Source organism: Scyliorhinus canicula, unplaced genomic scaffold, assembly GCF_902713615.1.
Source record: "Scyliorhinus canicula unplaced genomic scaffold, sScyCan1.1, whole genome shotgun sequence".
Lineage (NCBI taxonomy): Eukaryota > Metazoa > Chordata > Chondrichthyes > Carcharhiniformes > Scyliorhinidae > Scyliorhinus > Scyliorhinus canicula.
Genome location: NW_024055727.1, coordinates 1,112,683 through 1,134,459, shown reverse-complemented (window position 1 = coordinate 1,134,459; position 21,777 = coordinate 1,112,683). Strand labels below are relative to the sequence as shown.

General features: G+C 51.1%; 1 protein-coding gene across 12 annotated transcripts in view; it reads left to right on the top strand.

The window, feature by feature from the left end:
- The first annotated feature begins 4,344 nt into the window (after positions 1–4,344).
- Positions 4,345–21,777, top strand: part of LOC119960715 (Fc receptor-like protein 3) — a 161,948-nt gene continuing 144,515 nt past the window's right edge. For 3 of the 12 annotated variants that reach the window (XR_005459500.1, XM_038788329.1, XM_038788323.1), the window contains exons 1-3: positions 4,345–4,498; positions 4,916–4,987; positions 8,956–9,026. Coding sequence is in view for 11 of the 12 variants with exons in the window: in XM_038788329.1 (XP_038644257.1) it covers positions 8,996–9,026 (31 nt within the window). In the remaining variant the exon portion in view is untranslated. Of the gene's footprint in view, positions 4,499–4,915; positions 5,105–5,239; positions 5,314–7,087; positions 7,271–7,646; positions 7,713–8,955; positions 9,027–21,777 lie in introns of those variants that run through there. The other 9 variants (XM_038788330.1, XM_038788327.1, XM_038788328.1 and 6 more) reach the window with 7 other exon arrangements.

Sequence of the window (21,777 nt, the reverse complement as noted above, 5' to 3'; positions counted from 1 at the left end):
GATCAGAAGTGGAATCTGATGTTGGAGCAGTGCTTGGATCTGATCCTTATGCTCATTTCGATTGTCACTTCAAAGCTGCTGCTAAGATTTGAGGCCTTCGTTTACATTTTCTCTGACAAAATTGAAAAGTTGCCAGTGCAAATGAACAGCAAATGTTGTTTTGTTCATTGTAGTATCCGTTTCTATTAGAAACTCGCGGTAATTATTTGGATTAAACTAATTTCCCAGTTTTCCGATTGAAGCGAGTAGACTTCAAAATGTGCTTCAAATGACAGGTTTTTCGTCCTGACGTTTCTGGTATAGTTAATGTCCCGAATGAATCATTCAGAAGCAATGCGCTATGCTGAATGTCGATTTTTAATTTCAGAATCTTTAAAGTGATAATACCTTCGTTGAAATGTTTACGCAGCAGAGATTTAACCAGGTCTGGTAGGAAGAAACTGGGCGACACGGTGGCACAGAGGTTAGCAGTGCTGTTTCATAGTACTGAGGACACGTGTTTGATACCGGCCCACGCTGACTGTCCGTTTGGAGTTTGCACATTCTCTTGTGTCTGCGTTGGTCCCACCCCACATACCATCGATTTAGTGATTGGGGATTGGTCAGCGTAAATTCCCCTGAATTGGAAGTAATAAATAATTAAAATTTTAGAAAACGAAAAAGCAACAGCAGGAGGAGGCAATTATACCCTTGAGGCTGCACCACCATTCGTATACTTCTTTAATTATCGACTTGACTTTCATCCTGCCCATCAATCTCTGCACATCACAAATTCTGTCTATTCTGGGAGGCACCAACCACTGAAACCTGGGGTTTGGATTGCAACTTTTACGGCCATCTAATGTAAGAAAGTTCTCCACATCATCCTTTGATGTGGAAGGCCTCAGGCTACTCAGCTCTGCATTCCTCCAAAGGGGAAAGTTCTCTCCGTATGTTTCACTTTTCAATAAGATCACCACCAATTCTCCGAAATGAAATGAAAACGAACCTGCACAACCAATCTTCAAAATACAGGCTCTGCCTCTGCCCCCGCCGCCCTTCCCCTTGAAAATAACGAGTGAAAGCCATTTGAGTTGCCTCAACTAACAGTTATCCTTCATTCAGGAAGGGGAAAACGGAACGTTCGGTGTGGTTTCTCAATTGGCAGATGCCAGTGTTGTAATACTGTCCTTCTTTCTACCCCATCACACTTGCAGTGACCATTCTACTTGCCTTCATAATGTCTCTGTGCTCCGGTGACATTTTGCTATTCTTGGAGGTGGACATCCAATCCGTCTGCAAAATAATATTCGAGTGGAGAGAATCAGTGCAATGGTGTCATATTGTCTGGGCCTCTCGAACATCACATCGGTTCATGTAATCTTCTCTCGATTCTGTGTGTGACATGGAAGCATTGAATGTATAAGCCGGATTGGGTCAATCGGTCCGTCCTGCCTTCTTCACCATTCAATAGACAGATGGTTGAATCTCGATATCAATGCCATATTTCCTGCTTACCCACCAAACCCGTGTATGCCTTTAGAATCTCGAAAAATCTGTCTCGTTACTGAATACAGTGACTCGAGACTCTTCTTCTTTCGATAATTTCACCGTTACACCACCGGCCCTGTGAAGACGTATTTGCTCACTGATATGCTGTATACTATTATACTGAGATTGTGTCCATAGATTCTCGATGGCCCGAGCCGAGAAGACAGCTAATCTCTCCAGCTCTGTTTCATTGTAATATATTTCAATCAGATTGCCTCTCATATTTCTAAATCCAGTTAATCCATGACATCTGTCCCTGGAGATTCCTGGCAATCGCAATATAAGCCTGTTGAACCTACGCTGCGCTGTCTGTGACAATTATATCCTTTCTTACAGAGCGAGAACAAAGCTGTATGCTATACTCCGTGTGGTATCAATAGCCCCTGTATAACTTCACAAAACATCCCTATTTTTGATATCAAAATCACTCGCAATAAAGGGCAACATGTCATTTGCATGGCATCTGCCTCTCCTCTTTCATTGACTTGCACGAGCGCACTTGGATCCCTTTCGACATCCACATTTTCAAACTTTTCATCATTTATGTAATATATTTCCTTTCTGTTCTTAATGGGAAAGTGTATAACTTCAACTTTATAAATGTTCTACTGCATCTGCCGTTTGTCTGGCCATTCCGCACCCTTGCATAAATTACAATTGCGCCACTTTTTATCCTCCACACAGCTCACAATTCAGCCCAGTATTGAGTGGTCAGTAAATTTGGAAATGTTGCGTCATCTCGGCCTTTGGTATAGATCCAGAATAACTGGTGCCCAGGCAATGATCGCTGAGTGATCCCAAAAGTAACTGCCTGCCATTGGAAAAATACGCATTTAATCCTACTTTCTAATGGGCAGATATGGTAGCATGGTGGTTAGCATAAATGCTTGACAGCTCCAGGGACCCAGGTTCGATTCCCAGCTGGGTCACTGTCTGCGCGGAGTCTGCACGTCCTCCCCGTGTATGCATGGGTTTCCTCCGGGTGCTCCAGTTTCCTCCCACAGGCCAAAGATGTGCGGGTTAGGTGGATTGGCTATGCTAAATTGCCCTTAGTGTCCTAAAAAATAAGGTTAATGGGAGGGGGGGGGGGGGGGTTCTTGGGTTACTGGTATAGGGTGGATACGTTGACTTGAGAAGGTTGCCATGATGTGGAGATGCCGGCGTTGGACTGGGGTGAGCACAGTAAGAAGTCTTACAACACCAGGTTAAAGTCCAACAGGTTTGTTTCAAACACGAGCTTTCGGAGCACGGCTCCTTCTTCAGGTGAATGGAAAGGCTTGTTCCAGAAATGTTTATATAGACACAGTCAGAGATGCCCCGGAATGCGAGCACCTGCAGGCAATCAAATCATCTTTGATCATCCGTAGGGGTGGCAGGTTCGATTTCCCGCTGGGTCACTGTCTGTGCGGAGTTTTCACGGTCTCCACGTGTCTGCGTGGTTTTCCTCCGGGTGCTCAGGTTTCCTCCCACAGTCCAAAGACGTGCAGGTTAGGTGGTTTGGCCATGCTAAATTGTCCTTAGTGACCAAAAAATGTCAGGACGGGTTATTGGGTTACGGGGGTACTTTGGAAGTGAGGGCTTAAATGGGTCGGTGCAGGCTCGATGGGCCGAATGACATTCTTCTGCACTGTATGTTCTGTGTATATTCTATGTACCTGCTTTACACTCCTCAAGGGTTCGACTTCTCCCACCCTTCTCGACCGTTGTAGACTTTCTGAATCCTAATCAACTGTCGCTTGATAGACTCCCACATGTCCGATGTTGATATACCTTCCAAAAGCCTCACCCAATCCAAATTCTTGAATTCCTGTCTAATGTAAACGCGATGGTTACAGTCATCCCTATCCACAAGTCCCCGAAAACATACGCAATTGTCGTCACAACTCCCAAAATGTTCCGCTACTGAAACAATCAACCACCAGTCCAGGCTCATACTTCTAAACCAGATCCAGTACTACACCTTCCCTGATTGGATTATCTATGTATTTCATCAAGAAGGCTTCCTGGATACGGCTTACAAACTCTGCCCCATCCAAGCCCCCAACACGAAGTGAGTCCCTGTCAATATAGGGGAAATTAAAATCCTCTGCCACAACAACACTGTTACTTTAACACCTATCCTAATTCTCTCTAACTAACTGCTCATCTATCTCTCGCTGGCAGTTTGGAGGCCTGTAATAACGCCGAACATTGTGATTGCCCCCTTCCAGACCCTGAGCTCTACACATTGCCTAATTGTATGAGCCCTCCGAAGTGTCCTGCCGCAGTACGGCTATACTGTTTACCTTAACCAATAATGCTACACCCGCATCACTCTGACATCCCCCTCTATCTCTCCTGAAGCATCTACAGCCTCCAACGTTCAGCTGCCAATCCTGCCGCTCCTTCAACCACGTTGCATTTCGTGTCTCAAGATTATTAATTTGATGATTAAAAATGATCATTCTGGTTAAAATCATTGCAGCCCTCTGAGGACATCTCGACATGCATCCTGGGAGTTGATCGCTAAATTTGCCTTAGCTGAGCACACGTAGTGCCCTAAGTTAGTGGCGGTTATATCAATTCAAATTCCCTATCTAGCGTTGCAAATGTCACACACAGTAAATAACGTTTGACTGGTCTCCCCTGGTAAAGAAACACCACAGCAGTCGCAGCGAGGCCCGTCTCTTCTTTAATGGCAGAGAGTTTGGTTGCAATAAATCATAGTTTGAACAGCTGCAGGAATGTATGTAACACAGACTCCACCCATCCCCTTCTGAGAAGGCTGCAGTACAAACTTTGCAGGCAGAGTTTGCTAATCAGCTCGGGGGTGGACTCGCTCGATGCATCCGGTAGAATTTCCTAGTTTTGATCATGTGGTCAGCTCATCACGCCCGCGCAGTTCCCTCGGCGATGAGCAGAGATATGCAGCAGCCCTGCTCTGGGACATCTGACTGAGCCTCTCTCTGCTCATTGCAAGAAAGTGCAGGTACTGAATTATTCTAAATCACTGCTTTTCTGTTTCACGCGATAATGGATGCAAGTGCAAAGTGCAACCCGCACTGACATAGTACGGCACTGAGATCAATTTATTAAAACTACAGCCTCAGTGCGCCAGGGACCTGAGTTCGTTTCGGACCTTGGGTAACCGTCAGTTTTGAATTTGCACTGTCTCCACTTGTCCGGGTGCTCCGGTTTCACCCACAGTCCCAGATTTAGGCAGGTTAAGATAGGGTAAAGGTCTAGGGCGTTTGCTCTTTCAGACGGCCAGTCGAGACTTGAAGGGCAGAATGGTCTCCTTCTGCACTGCAGGAAATCTATGAGCCATCTTACAAAGTTCTGAGAAAGGCTCCATGAGCGATATTCCTCATTCTTTCCCGCCTAAATCCATGATTTTGTTTTCCAGGTAACCCAGAAGAGGGAGAGTTGATCGTAGTGTTGTTCGGAATTAAGTCCATCACTCTCTTCAAGATCTTCTGTGAGTGACTGTCACAAATCAGCGTTATATTTTAACTGATTGAATTACCGCGAATCGCAATCAGATTTAAACCTTTCATTCTCGAACAGGGATGACAGACCGAAGAGGTTGTGAAAGGTAGATAACTAATCATATTGTTCAGTTCAGGAAACATCGCAGACACTGGAAATGTGAAGTAAACGCAAAAATGATAAGGTGGTAGGACGTCATCTTTCGAAAGAGTAAAAAACAGCATTTTGTCAGGTTGGATTTCAAACATCGACCCTCACGTTCCGGACAGTGATGCTTAATTGTAACAAAAGCTAGAGCACTTTTAGCTTTAATTGGTAAGTGCTAGTAAAAGCCGAAGCACTCACCAACAAAATTGAAGCCTCCTTGAACACTGTGGGACCTAATGCTGTCATTAATTTGGATTATTGTTAATTATCAAATTAACACGGTGGGCGTTCGCTCTTATTGGAAACGCAATAGAACTGTATAATATATAGCCTGCCAACAGGTTCAGGTCGGGGTCCGTGATTCCGTCACATGTGTTTAAACAATTGTTTCCTAAAGCCTGTCAGTCGTCTATAAAACCTGTACTGGAGGCTGGGAGAGACGGGAGCAGGGAATTGCGCTCGTAACAACATCCACAAGGAGGAACTGACAGTACCTCCGTAACCGGGGGTTTAAAGGCAAAACGGAGAGCAGGGAAGGTCGGGATTGGACCATAAAACCGGCTTCGTCTGGCATAAAAGTACCAAGCGCAACGCTGTTGCCTGGCGAGGGAGTTGTCGGACAGGAGGGGACTGTTCGACCGCACTGGGCCTTGGACACAAGAGGCAGATTAATTCTGGAGGAGAGGGGGAGACTGGAAGATGGCAGGAATACTCGGCAGTGAGCATCACTCTGCAATGGGGGTGAGTTCGGGGAGGGTGGGGATCATATAGTAGGTGGCGAAATGTAGTGAATGGAGGCTCAGACGGGCAGGGGATTTCATTTTTAGACGGGGAACCAGTCGTCGAGAGTAACGACAGTCTGGGAGGGTTTGCTTAGTCCAGGAGGCGGTTAGAATTGGGAAGAGAGGTATGATGACGTCTGAGGAAGCGGCGGATGAAGGGGGAAACGTTGTGATGGAGTTGCGAACCACAACCGGGTGGCGGAATAGAGCAGGGGGAATCGGACTGATTACGTCAGGTTGCCTGCAACGGACCGGGAGGACGGTGCTCAGAAGGGAGGGTCTTTCAGTCGAACCAGGAAGAGGAGTTTGAGCAGGAACCTGTGGTCCAACCTTGACGTGTGAGGGTCGGACTGTAGTGCGTGAGCTGCAACGGAATGACGGGGTCGGACAGGAGCGGTGGCTGTCTGACCGGAATGAGTGTCGGCCCGGAGAGACAGAGACAGAGACAAAATCTCTTTCACCTCCTCCACTTTCACCACCAACTTCAGAAAATAGTGAATAATTATTTAAAATTAGTAGCCCAGTGGTTAGCACTGCTGCCTCCATGCGCATGGGTGCCGGGCTCAATTCCTTACTTCAGTGATTGGCTGTGTGAAGTTTTCACTTTGTCCCCGTGTCTTCAACGGTTTCCTCCGGATATTCCAGTTTCCTCCCACAGGACAAAGGTTTGCAGGTTAGCCGGATTGTCTATCCTAAATTGACCGTCAGTGTCGAAATGTTATTATCGTAGCATCATAGAATTTACAGTACAGAAGGAGGCGATTCGGCCCATCGAGTCTGCACAACGCACCCCACTGAAGCCTGCGTATCTAACCTATTCCCGTAACCCAATAACCCCACTTAACATTTTTTGGACACAAAGGCCAATTTAGCATGGCCAATCCACCGAACCTGGACATCTTTGGACTTTTGAAAAAACCGGAGCATTAACCTCAGAACTGCACAGACATTACTGCTTGGATGGTAATAACAGATCAATACCCACTCTGTTGACTTGACCATGAACTGATACACTAACTGCAAACGTGAAATCTAGATAATGGTCCAAAGTTTCGGCAGTTTGATATTGTTGAAGTAATAAATTATTTGCAAACGATTGATTTGGAACAGTAAACAGCAGCAATATGAGTAAACCGTCGATATTTGCAAGTCGATAGAAGCAGATAGCCCGTTGGCCTAGTGGTCAGAACTGCTGTCGTACAGCGCCAGGAACACGGAATCGAGCCAGACTGTGTGAAGTTTACACATTCTCCCGGTGCCTGCGTGGCTTTCCTCCGGGTGCTGCCGTTTTCTACCACAGTCCAGAGATGCGATAAGATAGAATATTCCTTGGTATTCAAATGGTATGTAGGATTACTGTGTTGTGGGAATCGGGTTGCGTATGGGCCTAGGTCGGGTGCTGTTAGAACATAAGAACATAAGAACATAAGAACTAGGAGCAGGAGTAGGCCATCTGGCCCCTCGAGCCTGCTCCGCCATTCAATTAGATCATGGTTGATCTTTTGTGGACTCAGCTCCACTGTTCTGGAAGGTCGGTGCACAGTCGGTGGACTGAATGGCCTCCTTCTGGACTATGATCATTATTTGCCTAAAGAGGGTGGCACTGTTAATAATTTCTGTGCAGTGCCATAACAAATGAATCATTCAGAGGTCGGAACAAATAGTGCCCATTTGAAAATAACGACCGTGCGACCACTTGGGCAGTTTCTTCAAACATCCTATGCAAATGGAACATAGATAGAACATAGTATAGGATAATGTGGGTCCGAGGCGAGGGCAGTGCTGGTAAGATAATAAAATTATCAACCATAGATGAGTCAAAAACATACTGCCATTAATGTACATGTAGTAAAGCTGTTATATCTGTGCATGGTGTCAGTGAGAGTATTAATCGATTCACATCACTCACATCTAGTAACTGGAAACAATGCATATAAAATGACAAATCTAATGCACACATTTTTCATCATATTGTGTGCAAAGCGTGGACCAGGCACGCACTGAGCGGCTTCTAGTTAAAATAATATGAGATCAATGTTTCTAATAGAGAGATAAATTTGGAACTGGACTGAGTCATATAGCATGTTGCATGTGGTATCCCCACGTGAGTAAGTTGATAATTAAAGGTGATAAGTCTGCTGAAAAATCATGATACCGGTCATCTCTTTGAAGCATTGATCATTAATTTTGCCAGATTTATACACAGTCAGTGCCCAAAATTCATGACGGTTTAATCCCTTCAAATTCTCTATCTACCATTGTGTAGGATACACACATAAGATACAGTGTGACAGGTCTATTTGGTCGTACGTAATATCTCTATTTTAAAGCTGGACGTTCTGGTGACAATACATCACAGTTGGAACAGCTGGAGGGATGTGTGTGGCCGACCCCACCCGTCTCCTTCTGATAAGGCTGCACCTCAAATCTTGCAAGCAGAGTTTGTTTTATAGCTCGACGCTGGAGTCCGGTAGAATGTCTTCATTTTGCTCTGTGGTCAGCGGCCATCTCATCACACCCGCGCAGTAACGTCGGAGCTGAGCAGCCTGCTCTGGGGCATCTGAATGAGCCTCGCTCTCCTCAATGCAAGAAAGTACAGACACTGGATAAGTAGGAATAATTTATTTTAGTTTCCTCGCGAATAATGGGATGCAATTGCAAAGAGCAACTTGCAGTGAAATGGTACGGAACTGCGATCAATAGGTTGGCAATGCTGTCTCACAGCACCAGGGATCTGGGTCCGTTTCAGAACTTGGGTGACCGTCAGTTTGGACGTTGCACTGACTCCAGGTGACAGTGCGCTCCGGGTTCTCCCACAGTCCCAGATATCTGCATCTCTGGTTGGGTTGAGGGGAGTGGGTCCAGGGCATGTGCTCTTTCCGAGGGTCAGTGCGGACCCAATGGCAGAATTTTCTCCTTCTGAACTGTAGGAATTCTGTAACTCTGAATCTTTCAAAGACCTTGGAATGACACGAGGAACTTAACTTCCTAAATCTTCCCCTTCTGAATCTATGATTCTACTTTTCAGGTAACCAGTAGAGGGAGCGTTGATCTGAGAGTTGTTCGGAATGAAGTCCATCGGCCTCTTCCAGATCTTCCGTAAGTGATTGTATCATTTAGTATTGTTATTTTAACTGTGTCATTGACCGCGAATCTACCATCAACTTTTCACTGCCTAGCAGGGACTTACAGACCAAACCTGGAGAATGTGTAAACTTCACACAGTCTGGCTCGGATCCGTGTTACCAGCACTGCCCACGCCCCGGATTATTTTCAAATGGACACTATTTGTTCCGACCTCTGATGTATCATTGCACAGTGCTATTCAGGAAATATTGCAGATTCGGGAAATGTGAAGTAAATGCCCAAATGATCAGCTGGTACGTTCTCATCTTTCAAAATAGTAAAAAAAACATTTTGTCAGGTCGAAGCCTTTGAATTTCAAATAGTGTTTCTCAGACTTGGACCTCAATGGTGATCTCAATGGTGGTCAGGCCGAACAAGAAGGAGTAGGACAAGGGCAGCACGGTGGCACAGTGGTTAGCATTGCTGCCTACGGCGCTGAGGACCCGGGTTCGAATCCCGGCCCTGGGTCACTGTCTGTGAGGAGTTTGCACATTCTCCCCGTGTCTGCGTGGGTTTCGCCCCCACAACCCAAAGATGTGCAAGTTAGGTGGATTGGCCGCGCTAAATTGCCCCTTAATTGGAAAAATGATTGGGTACTCTAAATTTAAAAAAAAAAAAAAAAAAAAGAAGGAGTAGGACATGTGTCATGGGGTTACTCGGACTTGAATGGTCTCAGACTGGAGAGAATGGCAGTAGGAACCGGAAGGTGAGCTTGAGTCGGAAGGACTGATCGAATCTGACAGGGTGCGTGTTGGACCATCGCGGATTGTCTCACCTGAGTGGCTGGGATTAAAAGGGAGATTTGTAGGTCAGACTGGAAGAAGTGCCGGCAAAAAGTGATCGTTGTGAGTCCGGGAGTGTGGCTCAGTAAAAGAAGGCTGTTCACTCCAATTGGATGTATGAGTTGAAGTGCAGAGTGCCAGTCCCGGTGGGAGACTGGCCAGAGGAGGGATATTCAGTCCGAGAGAAGGGGTCAGTCACAGGCGAGTGGTCAGAGTGGGAATGGTAGTGAGTCCGCGAGAAAAGATCAGTCAGTGTGAGAGGAGGGGCCACTGTGACAGGAGGTTGCAGTCCATGAGTACGGCGCTCAGTTTGTGGGGGGGTGTCAAAGTGAGAAGAGTAGATGTGTGTGAGGAAGGAGCAGTGTGAGAGGTGAGGTCCATGTGAGAGGAAGGGACAGGCTGAGAGGAGGGGTCTGTCTGAGAGGAGGGGTCAGTGTGAGAGGCGGGGTCAGTGTGAGAGGAGGGTTCAGTGTGAGAGGAAGAATCAGTGTGAGAGGAGGGGAGAGTGTGAGAGGAGGGGTCAGTGAGAGAGGAAGTGTCAGTGTGAGTGGAGTGGTCAGTATGAGAGGAAGGGTTTACTATGACGGGAGGGGTCAGTCAGAGAGGGTTTAGTGTGAGAGGAGCCTTCAGTGTTAGGGGAGGTGAGTGATGGGAGTGGTCAGTATGAGTGGAGAGGTCTGGGTGAGAGGAGGGTCAGTGTGAGAGAAGGAGTCAGTGTGAGAAAGGGGTCAGTGTGAGAGGAGGGGTCAGTGTGAGAGGAATAATCAGTGTGAGAGGAGGGGACAGCGAGAGAGGAGGGGTCAGTGAGAGAGGAAGTGTCAGTGTGAGGGGAGTGGCCAATATGAGAGGAAGGGTTTATTATGACGGGAGGGGTCAGTCAGAGAGGGTTTAGTGTGAGAGGAGCGGTCAGTGTGAGGGGAGGTGAGTGATGGGAGGGGTCAGTGTGAAGGGAGAGGTCTGGGTGAGAGGAGGGTCAGTGTGAGAGAAGGAGTCAGTGTGAGAAAGTGGTCAGTGTGAGGAGATGGTTCAGAGTGAGGTGAGGGGTCAATGTGAGGGGAGGGGGTCAGTGTGAGGGGAGAGACCAGTGTGGGGAGGGGTAAATGTGAGATGAGGAGTCAGTGTGAGAGGAGGGGTCAGTGTGAGGGGAGGAGTCAGCGTGAAACGAGTGTTCAGTGTGAGGGGAGAATGTTGAGGGAGGAGTCAGTGTTAGAGGAGGGATCAGCGTGCTAGTAGTGGTCAGTCAGGGGTCAGGTTGAGAGGTTGGGTCAGTGTGTGGGGAGGGGTCAGAGTGAGGAGAGGGGTCAGTCACAGAGAAGGTGTCAGTGTGAGAGGAGGGCTCAGTGTGAGGGGAGGTGTCAGTCAGAGAGCAGGGATCAAAATGAGTCGATGGGGCAGTGTGAGTGGAGAGGTCAGCGTCACGGGACGTCGGAGTATGAGAGGAGGGGGTCAGTGTGAGTGTAGGAGTCGGTCTATGAGGAGGGGTCAGTTTCTGAGGAGCCGGTCTGAGAGGATGGCGTCAGAGTGTTAGAAAGGGTCAAAATGAGTGGAGGGGTCCGAGTGAGTGGAGTGGTCAGTGTGAGAGGAAGGGTTCCGTGTGACGGAAGGGTTCTGTCAGGTAGAAGTGTGCGAGTAAGGGTCAAAATAGGGGTGAGTGTGAGTGGACACGTCAGCGTCACGGGAGGTGTCAATATGAAGGTGGGGTCTGTGTGAGATGAGGCGTCCGTGTGAGAAGGCGGAACAGTTTTGATAGGAAGGGTCAGTTTGAGAGGATGGTGTCAGTGTGAGGGGAGGAATCAGTGAGAGGAGGGTTCCGTGTGAGAGGAGGGGTCAGTGTAAGTGAAGGGGTCAGTGTGAGAGGAGGATTCAGTCCATGATGAGGGGTCAATGTGTAAGGAGTCACTGTGAGAGGAGGTGTCAGTGTGAGCGGATGGTCAGTATAAGTGGAGAAGGCAGTGTGAGAGGAGGGGATCAGTGTGAGAGGAGGGATCAGTGTGAGGCGAGTGGTCAGTGTGAGGGGATAATATCGAAGGAGGGGTAATTGTGAGAGGAGGTTTCAGTCCATTAGCAGGGGTCATTTTGTGTGAAGGGTTCAGTGTGAGCGGAAGGGTCAGTGTGAGAGGAGTGGTCAGTGTGAGAGGAGGGATTAGTGTGAGAGGAGGGGTGAGTGTGAGAGGAGGGATCAGTGAGAGGGGACTGGTCAATGTGAGAGGAGGGATCGGTGTGAGGGGAGGGAACAGGGTGAGGGGAGAAATCAGTGTGAGGAGGGTTCGGTGTGAGAGAAGGGGTCAGTGTAAGTGGAGGGGTCAGTGTGACAGGAGGTTTCAGTCCATTAGGAGGGGTCAGTGTGTGTGGCGAAGTGACTTTGAAAGGAGGGGTCAGTGTGAGAGGAGGGGTCAGGGTGAGAAGCAGTGTCAGTGTGAGAGGAGCGGTCAGTGTGAGAGCAGTGTTCAGTTTGAGACGATGGTTCAATGTGGGAGCAGGGGTCAGTGTGAGGTGAATGGTCAGTGTGAGAGGAGGGGTCAGTGTGAGAGGCGGGGTCAATGTGAGAGGAGGCGTCAGTGTGAGAGGAGGCGTCAGTGTGAGAGGAGGGCTCATTCAGAGAGGAGGTGTCAGTGAGAGAAGAGGGGTCAGTGTGAGAGGAAGAATCAGTGTGAGAGGAGGGGACAGTGTGAGAGAAGGGGTCAGTGAGAGAGGAGGGGTCAGTGTGAGAGGGGTCAGTGTGAAAGGAAGAATCCGTGCGAGAGGAGGGGACAGTGTGAGGGGAGGGTCAGTGTGAGCGGAGGGGTCAGTGAGAGAGGAGGGGTCAGTGTGAAAGGAAGAATCCGTGTGAGACGAGGGGACAGTGTGAGGGGAGGGGTCAGTGTGAGAGATGGGGATAATGTGATAGGAGGGGTCAGTGTGAGAGGAGGGGGTCAGTGTGAGAGGAGGGGTCAGTGTGAGGAAGAATCCGTGTGAGGAGGGGACAGTGTGAGGGGAGGGATCAGTGTGAGAGAGGGGTCAATGTCAGAGGAGGGGTCAGTTTGAGAGGAAGAATCAGTGAGGGGAGGGGACAGTGTGAGAGGAGGGGTCAGTGGGAGGGGAGGGGTCAGTGTGAGAGGAGGGGTCAGTGAGAGAGGAGGGGTCGGTGTGAGAGGAAGAATCAGTGGGAGAGGAGGGGACACTGTGAGAGGAGTGATCAGTGTGAGAGGCGGGGTCAGTGTGAGAGGAGGGGTCAGTGTGAGAGGAAGAATCCGTGTGAGAGGATGGGACAGTTTGAGGTGAGGGGTCAGTTTGAGAGGAGTGGTCAATGTGAGGGGAAGAATCAGTGTGAGAGGAGGGGGCAGTGAAAGAGGAGGGGTCAATGTGAGAGGAGGGGTCAGTGTGAGATGAAGAATCCGTGTAAGAGGAGGGGACAGAGTGAGGGGAGCGGTCAGTGTGTTTGGAGGGGTCAATGTGAGAAGACGGGTCAGTGTGAGAGGAAGAATCAGTGTGAGAGGAAGGGACAGTGTAAGAGGAGGGGTCAATGTGAGAGGAGGGGACAGTGTGAGAGGAAGAATCAGTGTGAGAGGAGTGGACAGTGTAAGAGGAGGGGTCAGTGTGAGAGGAGGGGTCAGTATGAGAGGAAGAATGTGTGAGAGTAGGGGACATTTTAAGAGGAGCGTTCAGCGTGAAAAGGGTCATCAGTGTGAGAGGAGGGGACAGTGTAAGAGGAGCGTTCAGTGTGAGAAGGGTAATCAGTGTGAGAGGAGGCGACAGTGTGAGAGGAGGGCGCATTCAGAGAGGAGGAGTCAGTGAGAGAGGAGGGGTCAGTGTGAGAGGAAGAATCAGTGTGAGAGGATGGGACAGTGTGAGAAGAGGGACCAGTGTGAGACGAGACGTCAGTATGAGGGAAGGGTTCAGTCAGAGAGGAGGGGCCAGTGTGAAGCGTCAGTGAGAGGGGAGGGGAAAGTGTCATGGGAGGCGTCAGTCTGAGGCGAGGGGTGTGTGAGAGGATGGTGAGTGTGAGAGGAGGAGTCAGTGTGAGAAAGGGGTCAGTGTGAGGAGAGGGGTCAGTGTGAGAGGAGGGGCCACTGTGACAGGAGGTTGCAGTCCATGAGTACGGCGCTCAGTTTGTGGGGAGGTGTCAAAGTGAGAAGAGTAGATGTGTGTGAGGAAGGAGCAGTGTGAGAGGTGAGGTCCATGTGAGAGGAAGGGACAGGCTGAGAGGAGGGGTCTGTCTGAGAGGAGGGGTCAGTGTGAGAGGCGGGGTCAGTGTGAGAGGAGGGTTCAGTGTGAGAGGAAGAATCAGTGTGAGAGGAGGGGAGAGTGTGAGAGGAGGGGTCAGTGAGAGAGGAGGTGTCAGTGTGAGTGGAGTGGTCAGTATGAGAGGAAGGGTTTACTATGACGGGAGGGGTCAGTCAGAGAGGGTTTAGTGTGAGAGGAGCCGTCAGTGTGAGGGGAGGTGAGTGATGGGAGTGGTCAGTATGAGTGGAGAGGTCTGGGTGAGAGGAGGGTCAGTGTGAGAGAAGGAGTCAGTGTGAGAAAGGGGTCAGTGTGAGAGGAGGGGTCAGTGTGAGAGGAATAATTAGTGTGAGAGGAGGGGACAGCGAGAGAGGAGGGGTCAGTGAGAGAGGAAGTGTCAGTGTGAGGGGAGTGGCCAATATGAGAGGAAGGGTTTATTATGACGGGAGGGGTCAGTCAGAGAGGGTTTAGTGTGAGAGGAGCGGTCAGTGTGAGGGGAGGTGAGTAATGGGAGGGGTCAGTGTGAAGGGAGAGGTCTGGGTGAGAGGAGGGTCAGTGTGAGAGAAGGAGTCAGTGTGAGAAAGTGGTCAGTGTGAGGAGAGGGTTCAGAGTGAGGTGAGGGGTCAATGTGAGGGGAGGGGGTCAGTGTGAGGGGAGAGACCAGTGTGGGGAGGGGTAAATGTGAGATGAGGAGTCAGTGTGAGAGGAGGGGTCAGTGTGAGGGGAGGAGTCAGCGTGAAACGAGTGTTCAGTGTGAGGGGAGAATGTTGAGGGAGGAGTCAGTGTTAGAGGAGGGATCAGCGTGCTAGTAGTGGTCAGTCAGGGGTCAGGTTGAGAGGTTGGGTCAGTGTGTGGGGAGGGGTCAGAGTGAGGAGAGGGGTCAGTCACAGAGAAGGTGTCAGTGTGAGAGGAGGGCTCAGTGTGAGGGGAGGTGTCAGTCAGAGAGCAGGGATCAAAATGAGTCGATGGGGCAGTATGAGTGGAGAGGTCAGCGTCACGGGACGTCGGAGTATGAGAGGAGGGGGTCAGTGTGAGTGTAGGAGTCGGTCTATGAGGAGGGGTCAGTTTCTGAGGAGCCGGTCTGAGAGGATGGCGTCAGAGTGTTAGAAAGGGTCAAAATGAGTGGAGGGGTCCGAGTGAGTGGAGTGGTCAGTGTGAGAGGAAGGGTTCCGTGTGACGGAAGGGTTCTGTCAGGTAGAAGTGTGCGAGTAAGGGTCAAAATAGGGGTGAGTGTGAGTGGACACGTCAGCGTCACGGGAGGTGTCAATATGAAGGTGGGGTCTGTGTGAGATGAGGCGTCCGTGTGAGAAGGCGGAACAGTTTTGATAGGAAGGGTCAGTTTGAGAGGATGGTGTCAGTGTGAGGGGAGGAATCAGTGAGAGGAGGGTTCCGTGTGAGAGGAGGGGTCAGTGTAAGTGAAGGGGTCAGTGTGAGAGGAGGATTCAGTCCATGATGAGGGGTCAATGTGTAAGGAGTCACTGTGAGGGATCAGTGTGAGAGGAGGTGTCAGTGTGAGCGGATGGTCAGTATAAGTGGAGAAGGCAGTGTGAGAGGAGGGGATCAGTGTGAGAGGAGGGATCAGTGTGAGGCGAGTGGTCAGTGTGAGGGGATAATATCGAAGGAGGGGTAATTGTGAGAGGAGGTTTCAGTCCATTAGCAGGGGTCATTTTGTGTGAAGGGTTCAGTGTGAGCGGAAGGGTCAGTGTGAGAGGAGTGGTCAGTGTGAGAGGAGGGATTAGTGTGAGAGGAGGGGTGAGTGTGAGAGGAGGGATCAGTGAGAGGGGACTGGTCAATGTGAGAGGAGGGATCGGTGTGAGGGGAGGGAACAGGGTGAGGGGAGAAATCAGTGTGAGGAGGGTTCGGTGTGAGAGAAGGGGTCAGTGTAAGTGGAGGGGTCAGTGTGACAGGAGGTTTCAGTCCATTAGGAGGGGTCAGTGTGTGTGGCGAAGTGACTTTGAAAGGAGGGGTCAGTGTGAGAGGAGCGGTCAGTGTGAGAGCAGTGGTCAGTTTGAGACGATGGTTCAATGTGGGAGCAGGGGTCAGTGTGAGGTGAATGGTCAGTGTGAGAGGAGGGGTCAGTGTGAGAGGCGGGGTCAATGTGAGAGGAGGCGTCAGTGTGAGAGGAGGCGTCAGTGTGAGAGGAGGGCTCATTCAGAGAGGAGGTGTCAGTGAGAGAAGAGGGGTCAGTGTGAGAGGAAGAATCAGTGTGAGAGGAGGGGACAGTGTGAGAGAAGGGGTCAGTGAAAGAGGAGGGGTCAGTGTGAGAGGGGTCAGTGTGAAAGGAAGAATCCGTGCGAGAGGAGGGGACAGTGTGAGGGGAGGGTCAGTGTGAGAGGAGGGGTTAATGTGAGGAGGGGTCAGTGTGAGAGGAGGGGGTCAGTGTGAGAGGAGGGGTCAGTGTGAGAGGAAGAATCCGTGTGAGGAGGGGACAGTGTGAGGGGAGGGATCAGTGTGAGAGAGGGGTCAATGTGAGAGGAGGGGTCAGTGTGAGAGGAAGAATCAGTGAGAGGGGACAGTGTGAGAGGAGTGGTCAGTGGGAGAGGAGGGGTCAGTGTGAGAGGAGGGGTCAGTGAGAGAGGAGGGATCAGTGTGAGAGGAAGAATCAGTGGGAGAGGAGGGGACACTGTGAGAGGAGGGATCAGTGTGAGAGGCGGGCTCAGTGTGAGAGGAGGGGTCAGTGTGAGAGGAAGAATTCGTGTGAGAGGAGGGGACAGTTTCAGGTGAGGGGTCAGTTTGAGAGAAGTGGTCAATGTGAGAGGAAGAATCAGTGTGAGAGGAGGGGGCAGTGAAAGAGGAGGGGTCAATGTGAGAGGAGGGGTCAGTGTGAGATGTAGAATCCGTGTAAGAGGAGGGGACAGAGTGAGGGGAGGGATCAGTGTGCGAGGAGGGGTCAATGTGAGAAGACGGGTCAGTGTGAGAGGAAGAATCAGTGTGAGAGGAGGGGACAGTGTAAGAGGAGGGGTCAATGTGAGAGGAGGGGGCAGTCTGAGAGGAAGAATCAGTGTGAGAGGAGGGGACAGTGTAAGAGGAGGGGTCAGTGTGAGAGGAGAGGTCAGTATGAGGGAAGGGTTCAGTCAGAGAGGAGGGGCCAGTGTGAACCATCAGTGAGAGCGGAGTGGAAAGTGTGATGGGAGGCGTCAGTCTGAGGCGAGGGGTGTGTGAGAGGAGAGTCAGTATGAGATGAGGAGTCAGTGTGAGAAAGAGGCCAGTGTGAGGAGAGGGGTCAGTGTGAGAGGAGGGGTCAGTGTGAGAGGAAGAATCAGTGTGAGAGGAGGGGACAGTGTGAGAGGAGGGGTCAGTGTGAGAGGAGGGGTCAGTGTGAAAGGAAGAATGTGTGTGAGAGGAGGGGACAGTGTGAGGGGAGGGGTCAGTGTGAGAGATGGGGTTAATGTGAGAGGAGGGGTCAGTGTGAGAGGAGGGGTCAGTGTGAGAGGAGGGGTCAGTGTGAGAGGAAGAATCCGTGTGAGGAGGGGACAGTGTGAGGGGAGGGATCAGTGTGAGAGAGGGGTCAATGTTAGAGGAGGGGTCAGTTTGAGAGGAGGGGTCAGTGAGAGAGGAGGGGTCAGTGTGAGAGGAAGAATCAGTGGGAGAGGAGGGGACACTGTGAGAGGAGGGATCAGTGTGAGAGGCGGGGTCAGTGTGAGAGGAGGGGTCAGTGTGAGAGGAGTGGTCAATGTGAGGGGAAGAATCAGTGTGAGAGGAGGGGGCAGTGAAAGAGGAGGGGTCAATGTGAGAGGAGGGGTCAGTGTGAGATGAAGAATCCGTGTAAGAGGAGGGGACAGAGTGAGGGGAGGGGTCAGTGTGTGTGGAGGGGTCAATGTGAGAAGACGGGTCAGTGTGAGAGGAAGAATCAGTGTGAGAGGAAGGGACAGTGTAAGAGGAGGGGTCAATGTGAGAGGAGGGGGCAGTGTGAGAGGAAGAATCAGTGTGAGAGGAGGGGACAGTGTAAGAGGAGGGGTCAGTGTGAGAGGAGGGGTCAGTATGAGAGGAAGAATCAGTGTGAGAGGAGGGGACAGTTTAAGAGGAGCGTTCAGCGTGAAAAGGGTCATCAGTGTGAGAGGAGGGTACAGTATAAGAGGAGCGTTCAGTGTGAAAAGGGTAATCAGTGTGAGAGGAGGCGGCAGTGTGAGAGGAGGGCTCATTCAGAGAGGAGGAGTGGGTGAGAGAGGAGGGGTCAGTGTGAGAGGAAGAATCAGTGTGAGAGGATGGGACAGTGTGAGAAGAGTGACCAGTGTGAGAGGAGACGTCAGTATGAGGGAAGGGTTCAGTCAGAGAGGACTGGCCAGTGTGAAGCGTCAGTGAGAGGGGAGGGGAAAGTGTCATGGGAGGCGTCAGTCTGAGGCGAGGGGTGTGTGAGAGGATGTTCAGTGTGAGAGGAGGAGTCAGTGTGAGAAAGGGGTCAGTGTGAGGAGAGGGGTCAGTGTGAGAGGAGGGGCCACTGTGACAGGAGGTTGCAGTCCATGAGTACGGCGCTCAGTTTGTGGGGAGGTGTCAAAGTGAGAAGAGTAGATGTCTGTGAGTAAGGAGCAGTGTGAGAGGTGAGGTCCATGTGAGAGGAAGGGACAGGCTGAGAGGAGGGGTCTGTCTGAGAGGAGGTGTCAGTGTGAGAGGCGGGGTCAATGTGAGAGGAGGGTTCAGTGTGAGAGGAATAATCAGTGTGATAGGAGGGGAGAGTGTGAGAGGAGGGGTCAGTGAGAGAGGAAGTGTCAGTGTGAGGGGAGTGGCCAATATGAGAGGAAGGGTTTACTATGACGGGAGGGGTCAGTCAGAGAGGGTTTAGTGTGAGAGGAGCGGTCAGTGTGAGGGGAGGTGAGTGATGGGAGTGGTCAGTATGAGTGGAGAGGTCTGGGTGAGAGGAGGGTCAATGTGAGAGAAGGAGTCAGTGTGAGAAAGGGGTCAGTGTGAGAGGAGGGGTCAGTGTGAGAGGAATAATCAGTGTGAGAGGAGGGGACAGTGTGAGAGGAGGGGTCAGTGAGAGAGGAAGTGTCAGTGTGAGGGGAGTGGCCAATATGAGAGGAAGGGTTTATTATGACGGGAGGGGTCAGTCAGAGAGGGTTTAGTGTGAGAGGAGCGGTCAGTGTGAGGGGAGGTGAGTGATGGGTGGGGTCAGTGTGAAGGGAGAGGTCTGGGTGAGAGGAGGGTCAGTGTGAGAGAAGGAGTCAGTGTTAGAAAGTGGTCAGTGTGAGGAGAGGGGTCAGTGTGAGAGGAGGGGTCAGTGTGACAGGAGGATTCAGTCATAGAGGAGGGGGTCAGTCTGAGGGGAGTGGTCAGAGTGAGAAGAGGGGTATGTGTGTGAGGAGGAAACAGTGTGAGAAGTGAGGTCAATATGCGAGGGACAGGCTGAGAGGAGAGGTCGGTACGGGAGGAGGGATCGTTGTGATGGTAGTAGTCTGTCTGTGAGGAGGGGTCAGTTTGAGAGGAAGGGTGAAAATGTGTGGAGGGGTCAGAGTGAGTGGAGTGGTCAGAATGAGAGGAAGGGTTCAATATGATGGGACGGGTCAGACTGAGAGGGTTCAGTGTGAGAGAAGGGGTCAGCGTGAGCGGATGCGTGTGTCAGAAAACAAGTGTTCAGTGTGAGAGGCGGAGTCGGTGTGAGGGATCAGTTTGAGAGGCACAGTCAGTGTGAGAGGAGGGGTCAGAGTGAGGGGAGGGATCAGTGTGAGAGGAGGGGTCAGTGTGAGAGAAGGAATCAGTGAGAGGGGTCAGTGTGAGAGGAGGGATCAGTGTGTGAGGAGGGGGCAGTGTGAGAGGAGGGATGTGTGAGAGGAGGGGTGTGAGAGGAGGGATCAGCGTGAGGGGACTGGTTAATGTGAGAGGAGGGTTCGGTGTGAGAGGAGGTGTCAGTGTGAGCGGATGGTCAGTATAAGTGGAGGTGTCAGTGTGAGAGGAGGGGTCAGTGTAAGAGGAGGGATCAGTGTGAGAGGAGGGGTCAGTGTGAGCGGATGGTCAGTATAAGTGGAGGTGTCAGTGTGAGAGGAGGGGTTAGTGTGAGAGGAGGGGGTCAGTGTGAGAGGTGGGGTCAGTGTGATAGGAGGGATCAGTGTGAGAGGTGGTCAATATTAGAGGAGGGATCAGTCTGTGAGGAGGGGGCAGTGTGAGAGGAGGAATCAGTGCTGGAGGAGGGGTCAGTGTGCGAGGAGGGATCAGTGTGAGGCGAGTGGTCAGTGTGAGGGGATAATGTCGAAGGAGGGGTAATTGTGAGAGGAGGTTTTAGTCCATTAGCAGGGGTCACTATGTGTGAAGGGATCAGTGTGAAAGGAGGGGTCAGTGTGTGAGGAGTGGTCAGTGTGAGAGGAGGGATTAGTGTGAGAGGAGGTGTGAGTGTGAGAGGAGGGATCAGTGTGAGGGGAGGGATCAGAGTGAGGAGAGGGTTCAGAGTGAGGTGAGGGGTCAATGTGAGGGGAGGGGCTCAGTGTGAGGGGAGAGACCAGTGTGGGGAGGGGTAAATGTGAGATGAGGAGTCAGTGTGAGAGGAGGGGTCAGTGTGAGGGGAGGAGTCAGCGTGAAACGAGTGTTCAGTGTGAGGGGAGAATGTTGAGGGAGGAGTCAGTGTGAGAGGAGGGGTCAGAGTGCGAGTAGTGGTCAGTCAGGGGTCAGGGTGAGAGGTTGGGTCAGTGTGAGAGGAGGGGTCAGAGTGAGGAGAGGGGTCAGTCACAGAGAAGGTGTCAGTGTGAGAGGAGGGCTCAGTGTGAGGGGAGGTGTCAGTCAGAGAGCAGGGATCAAAATGAGTCGAGGGGGCAGTGTGAGTGGAGAGGCCAGCGTCACGGGACGTCGGAGTATGAGAGGAGGGGGTCAGTGTGAGTGTAGGAGTCGGTCTATGAGGAGGGGTCAGTTTCTGAGGAGCCGGTCTGAGAGGATGGCGTCAGAGTGTTAGGAAGGGTCAAAATGAGTGGAGGGGTCCGAGTGAGTGGAGTGGTCAGTGTGAGAGGAAGGGTTCAGTGTGACGGAAGGGTTCTGTCAGGTAGAAGTGTGCGAGTAAGGGTCAAAATAGGGGTGAGTGTGAGTGGACACGTCAGCGTCACGGGAGGTGTCAATATGAAGGTGGGGTCTGTGTGAGATGAGGCGTCCGTGTGAGAAGGCGGAACAGTTTTGATAGGAAGGGTCAGTTTGAGAGGATGGTGTCAGTGTGAGGGGAGGAATCAGTGAGAGGAGGGTTCCGTGTGAGAGGAGGGGTCAGTGTAAGTGAAGGGGTCAGTGTGAGAGGAGGATTCAGTCCATGATGAGGGGTCAATGTGTAAGGAGTCACTGTGAGGGATCAGTGTGAGAGGACGTGTCAGTGTGAGCGGATGGTCAGTATAAGTGGAGAAGGCAGTGTGAGAGGAGGGGATCAGTGTGAGAGGAGGGATCAGTGTGAGGCGAGTGGTCAGTGTGAGGGGATAATATCGAAGGAGGGGTAATTGTGAGAGGAGGTTTCAGTCCATTAGCAGGGGTCATTTTGTGTGAAGGGTTCAGTGTGAGCGGAAGGGTCAGTGTGAGAGGAGTGGTCAGTGTGAGAGGAGGGATTAGTGTGAGAGGAGGGGTGAGTGTGAGAGGAGGGATCAGTGAGAGGGGACTGGTCAATGTGAGAGGAGGGATCGGTGTGAGGGGAGGGAACAGAGTGAGGGGAGAAATCAGTGTGAGGAGGGTTCGGTGTGAGAGAAGGGGTCAGTGTAAGTGGAGGGGTCAGTGTGACAGGAGGTTTCAGTCCATTAGGAGGGGTCAGTGTGTGTGGCGAAGTGACTTTGAAAGGAGGGGTCAGTGTG